The sequence below is a fragment of the Triticum aestivum genome, chromosome 3A, assembly GCF_018294505.1.
Source record: "Triticum aestivum cultivar Chinese Spring chromosome 3A, IWGSC CS RefSeq v2.1, whole genome shotgun sequence".
In the NCBI taxonomy this organism is placed as follows: Eukaryota; Viridiplantae; Streptophyta; class Magnoliopsida; order Poales; family Poaceae; genus Triticum; species Triticum aestivum.
Window position 1 is genome coordinate 461,278,471 of NC_057800.1, and position 5,710 is coordinate 461,284,180.

General features: G+C 50.4%; 1 protein-coding gene across 1 annotated transcript; it reads left to right on the forward strand.

The window, feature by feature from the left end:
- Window positions 1-207: 207 nt before the first annotated feature.
- LOC123061648 (vegetative cell wall protein gp1) lies at window positions 208-5,299 on the forward strand. Its single transcript, XM_044484826.1, has 3 exons — window positions 208-1,614; window positions 1,716-1,851; window positions 4,817-5,299. Exons 1-3 carry the CDS (start codon window positions 293-295, stop codon window positions 5,006-5,008), a joined length of 1,650 nt encoding a protein of 549 aa, XP_044340761.1. The 5' UTR covers window positions 208-292; the 3' UTR covers window positions 5,009-5,299.
- Window positions 5,300-5,710: the final 411 nt, after the last annotated feature.

A 5,710-nucleotide genomic window follows, 5' to 3' on the forward strand; every position in this document is an offset into this window, starting at 1 on the left:
GGTTTGTTATCACGGAATCTCAGTTTTTTTTTCAAATTTCTTGGTATTTTAAAATTTTAATGTTTGTATAGGGTTAACATCCGCTTCCGTACGTACACTGCGATTTTGCGAATTCTCAGTCAGCTTCGCACCATATGCGTTTTACTTGATCAAAATAATTTCGGAATTCCTGGACCGCTCGTGCCCTTCAACCTGGTGTTGAGTCGCTCTTCAGTCGCCTGCGCCACACTCCCATTGGAGCACGAGACCACACTGGCACACATCCCACAGCCACCAGGAGCCGGCCGCCACCATGGAAAAAACCAGCAGCTCCTCCATGGCCTCCCCAGTCCGCTCACCGCCACCGGAGCCGGCCGCGGAGGCACAACCACCTCCTCCTTCTTCGCCCCCATCACAGCTTCCGGCTACCGACCCCTTTCGCCTCTCGCCGGATAACCCAACCCCAACTCATCCCCTTCCTGCTGCACCTACAACTACTGCTCCGGCGCCATCTACCGGCCCCTTTCGCCTCTCGCCGGATAACCCAACCCCAGCTCCTCCCCTTCCTGCTGCACCTACAACTACTGCTCCGGCGCCATCTACCGGCCCCTCTCGCCTCTCGCCGGATAACCCAACCCCAGCTCCTCCCCTTCCTGCTGCACCTACAACTACTGCTCCGGCGCCATCTACCGGCCCCTTTCGCCTCTCGCCGGATAACCCAACCCCAGCTCCTCCCCTTCCTGCTGCACCTACAACTACTGCTCCGGCGCCATCTACCGGCCCCTCTCGCCTCTCGCCGGATAACCCAACCCCAGCTCCTCCCCTTCCTGCTGCACCTACAACTACTGCTCCGGCGCCATCTACCGACCCCTTTCGCCTCTCGCCGGACAATCCAACCCCAGCTCCTCCCCTTCCTGCTGCACCAACAATTACTGCTCCGCCGCCGGATGGCGCCGGCGATTCCTCTCCACCATGTCCTCCCTCGCCTCCAAAGGCTCCAACGCATCCACCTCTTTCCACCGCCGATCCTTCTGCTCCCCTCCCTCGTGGGAACCAAACATCCGCGCCGCGGCGGACACCCCCGCCTCCTCCCGCTCGCGCTCCCGCTCCAGCAGCACCACCTCCACCAGCACCGGCGTCTCCGGAAGCTAAGCCGGTGCAGGAGGCAGATGAAGCGCCCGGCGGATCGGAGAACATGGCGCTAGCCCTTGCGCTAACCCAAAACGAAGCAGTGATGCCGCCGACGCCGCAGAAGGACGCGGTCATGGCTGAATCCCCGACCGGATCTCCGCAGAAGGAGTCGGCCCTGACCGTAGCGAAGCTCCTCTCGGCCGAGGACCCCGCGGCAACGGAGGCCAAGCCGGCCGCCGACAAGGTAGCACCTGCGGTAGTCACCGAGTCAGTCGCCGGCGGCGGCGGGGGCGGAGGTGGAGGCGGAGGCAAAGTCGGAGTGGGCTCCAAGAGATGGCTCCTTAGAGGGGTCCCAGATAGAGTACGGCTCACGGAGCTGAAGAGGGCTGAGCTAGGGTTTAGGGTTTCAGCTGCCGTGTTCTGCTTGATCTCGGTCTCCGTCATGTCGTCTGGCACTACGCCGGGCTGGGCTGGTGACTCCTTCCGCCGCTACAACGAATACAGGTTGCTCTGAATCTGGAACACAAGCTCAAAATCACCCAATTTTAGGTACAACATTTGTTACGCTTGTTCTTGGCGTAGATTGATGTGTCTGTGAAATGCAGGTACACGCTTGCTGCGAGCGTGATGGCTTTTACATACTCGGGGTTCCAATTAGTTGCAGAAGTGCACTACCTTGTCACAGGGAGGCGCATAATTGGAGGCCCCTGGGGGAACTACTTCAATCTCGCCATGGATCAGGCAAGAATGAACAAACTCCACATCTGAATGTATTATACTTAGTTTCATGGTATTTGTGAGGTCTATTTGCTTGTTTGTTTAGTGTACAGTAGCATAATGAACCGTAGCACAATGTTGCAAGTTTAGGGGCCTCATAATTTGGAAGCTGATTTTGCCAAAACTAAATTACAAAGTAAAACAAGCTGTATAATATAGCGACCATTCATTTATCTAAAATTTGTGCACTGATGCCTTAAAGCTTTATTGATGACAGTTGATCTGTAAGTCTTCCAATTTCAATCAATTGTGAATTGTCATTGTAGGAGAACCTCTTGAAAAATTGTTAGTGAAAATGATGTAGTTGTTGAGACGACAATGCCTTTGATAATCAAGTTGTTACTAATGTTATCTGTGAAGTGAGAAAGATTCATGCCTACCCGTGTCATGGGGTGGTTTTCACACTTCAACTCCTTGAAAAAAGGCAAGGGGGGCTAGTCCCTGGTTCAGCAAGTTTTTTCATTTGTTTTTGTTCACAGTAGTGCTAGAACCTTAATTTACTTTGCTTTAGGGCACCTCTAGCCGAACCCCTATCCTATAACTCCGCAAATGCCCCCCCTAACCATAACTCCTCAAACATGAGGAGTTAAAATAGTGGCCGAACCTAACCGAACCCCTATATTTAACTCCCTAATTTTTTTGGACTAATTCTTCCATCCCTTGCCACATACATTTCAAACAATTGCACGGTATGTCATCAATCATTTGAATGTTTCAAATTCACCATATGCAACTATTCAAGTACATACATGTAGTTTGTCCAATTGAAACAATTCTAATTAAAACATGCATATACTTCATCCAAAAGCCACCAAATTGATCAAGTTTGATCCAAAAAAACACAAGCATGTCGTGGACCAAGCCCTATCAAATGCATACTACATGAACTCAAGCATTTCTGTGCTCATCACCACCACGGGTGCCACCATCACCACCATGTCCACCACCATCACCACCACGGTCGACCTCCGACTGGACCAAGATCTCCCCAGAGTGAGTTCCCAATACTTCATTGCCGTTACATCCATCATGCTCGGATTCATGAACATGATAGCATGCTCTTTGGCTTTCTTTTCTTTTGCAAGCCTCTCATCCTCGACTTTGGCTTTCTTTTCTTTTGCAAGCCTCTCATCCTCGAGTGCAATCCTACGCACCTCCGCTCCCACCTTCCTTGCTTCGGCCGCCAACTTTGCTCACCATTTCTCATCCTCCATGAACTTGAGCTTGTTCCACCTCGCTGCCTTTTCTGCTTTGTGTTCGGCCGCCAAAACTTTCTTGGTCTCAATCGTATCACAAAGCTCCTCTTTGTAGGCGTCGACGCCTCCATTCTTTTTCCTCTCTTGCAATCTTTTGTCCATCGGTCCTTTTTTGAGGATTTTCATCCTCCTCGTCATTGGCTTCAACGGATATGCTAATCTGGGACCTCTTCGGTGTGGTTTCGAAGTTCCTCCGGATCCACTTCTCATTGCCAACCAGTTCCTTGTAGCAATGGTTCAATGTAAATGCCTTGCTGCCACCTTTTTTGTTGCGTTGTTTGTATAGCTCTTGGATGAGAGGCCCATAGTCTGTGATTGGCACCCCACTCGTTGGTGCATGGTTGACTTGATCAACACAACCGGACCATCGCTCGTGTTGCTCTTGGATCACACTGCACCGGTGGGAAAGTGAGCCTTGAGTGCGGAGGGAATGGACGGTCACATTGTTGCAATAGTAGTCTCCAATCCTACCCCAAAACTTCTCTTTCGTTTGATCCGTACCAACCGAGGCATCAAGGGAAACATTCATCCAAGCAAAGCACAAAGCAATGTCCTTTTCTTGGCTGTACTTTATTGTCTTGGTGCTTGATTGTGTCTCCATGGGATCATCGACCTCCTCCACTTCGGGATCATCCTCCTCCTTGCTCTTGTGTTCTTGATCATAACTCGCACCATCATAATATAGATCGTGGAGGCCGAGTATGTGTGATGCATCCAATTGGGACATGAAAGTTGCAACATCATGCTCCTCCACACTACAATCAGCAACAACAAGCACGTCACAAGATCGGCGCTGCAAAGCATTAGCAATATCCCCCGCGAAAAAGAAAAGCACATTTTTTTTACCTCTTGGACATTTCGTCAAACACTTGGTGGCCATGGACCTTGGCTGCGGCTGCGATGGCTGAACGTGCCGGAGGAGGGGTGGCCACAGAAGGGCAGTGAGTCACCGGACAGGGAGAAGGCGTCGGCGTGGACGCCTTCTTCCTTTTCTTCGTCGCCGCCTCGGTGAGGGCCTTCCGGCCGCCGTCTGCTTCCTCACCTTCTTGCCATCGACCGAAGCAACCCGCCATCGTCGCGGCCGGCGTGGCCTTGCCGCCGCGGTCTTCGTGCCGAGCCGCTTCATTGATGCGGGTGGCAGCGCGCGGGTCGGCTCAGGCGGCGTAGCACCGACGGGGTATGCGGAGGAGGCCTGCGGTTCCATTCCCATCGGAATCAGGGCTTCCGGTGGTGGAAAGAGGAGGCGCCGCGGGCGGGATGGAAATTTTTGCTGAGAATTGGCTGTGGTCGCTTAAAAATGAGAGAGCTGGCAAGGTTTTGGAACTTAACTCGGTTAACTCCTCGAAAGAGAATATTTTGAGGAGTTAACCCTTTTTGAGGATCGGCTAGAGATGCCCTTACTTTGTTTACTTTTACTTCCTCTCCTCTTTTGGGTCCTCGCAGGTTTCTGTTGGGCTTCATCTCTAACCTACCGTCATATAATTTAGAGTTCTAGACTTTGTTTCACGATATTTGTTGCAGTTGTTCCTAAATTTCTGTGTTTAGTCACATCTCTTAACATTCGGTTATGACTTTATGCACAAATTTGAAGGTGCAACATTAGATTATAATTAACAAATATAACTGCAAGCAAGTGACCGGGTGTGATTGAATTACTCGTGCCAATATTGCAGGTATTGGCTTACCTGCTGCTGTCAGCATCTTCAGCAGCGCTTTCTCGCAATGATGTGTGGGTGTCAAGATTTGGCGTGGATCAATTTGCCAAACTTATCAATGCCTCAGGCTCAATGGCGTTCTTAGCTTTCATTGCTCTTGGTCTGAGCTCCATCATCTCTGCTCATCGTGTATTCAGCTCAATCCCTTAAACCTGTGGTGTGCATTACTGATGTAAATATTATGCTCTAGATGTACGTTGGCATGCCGCCCGTGCCGCCCTTTTTCTCTGCAACTTATGTTCCTGGTTGTGTCGCAACCATACATTAAATTCAAGACAGACTGTTCAAACACGGGTGGATGTAAAGTATATAAGCTTACTAACTTGGGGACCTATGATTCTGTAATAAAATGTTATAGAGCCCCAGGGGATTAAAAGGCGTAATGGGTGGCCACTGCAGTGTCAATGATATGTTCCTGTATGTGGTGAAATTTTCCATTGATTCCTGTATGTGCTGAAATTGTCCATGTGATTCCTGTATGTGCGGTTTAGGCTTAGTATAACTAAAACCGAGTACATGATGTGCGGTTTTAGTACTACTAGGTGTGAGGAGGAGGAGGTTAGCCTTGATGGCCAGGTGGTACTCTAGAAGGACATCTTTCGGTATTTGGGGTCAAAGCTGCAGGAGGATGGGGGTATTGATGAAGATGTGAACCATTGAATCAAAGCCGGATGGATGAAGTGGCGCCAAGTTTCTGGCATTCTCTATGACAAGAGAGTGCCACAAAAGCTAAAAGGCAAGTTCTACAAGATGGTGATTCGACCCACAATATTGTACGGCGCTGAGTGTTGGCCAACTAAAAGGCGACATGTTCAACAGTTAAGTGTGGCGGAGTGGCGGATGACGATGACA

Coding starts and splice junctions, on each gene's coding strand:
- LOC123061648 (XM_044484826.1), top strand. CDS start 293: ATGGAAAAAACCAGCAGCTCCTCCATGGCCTCCCCAGTCCGCTCACCG. Junction 1,615..1,715: donor CGCCGCTACAACGAATACAG/GTTGCTCTGAAT, acceptor TGTGAAATGCAG/GTACACGCTTGCTGCGAGCG. Junction 1,852..4,816: donor TCAATCTCGCCATGGATCAG/GCAAGAATGAAC, acceptor CCAATATTGCAG/GTATTGGCTTACCTGCTGCT.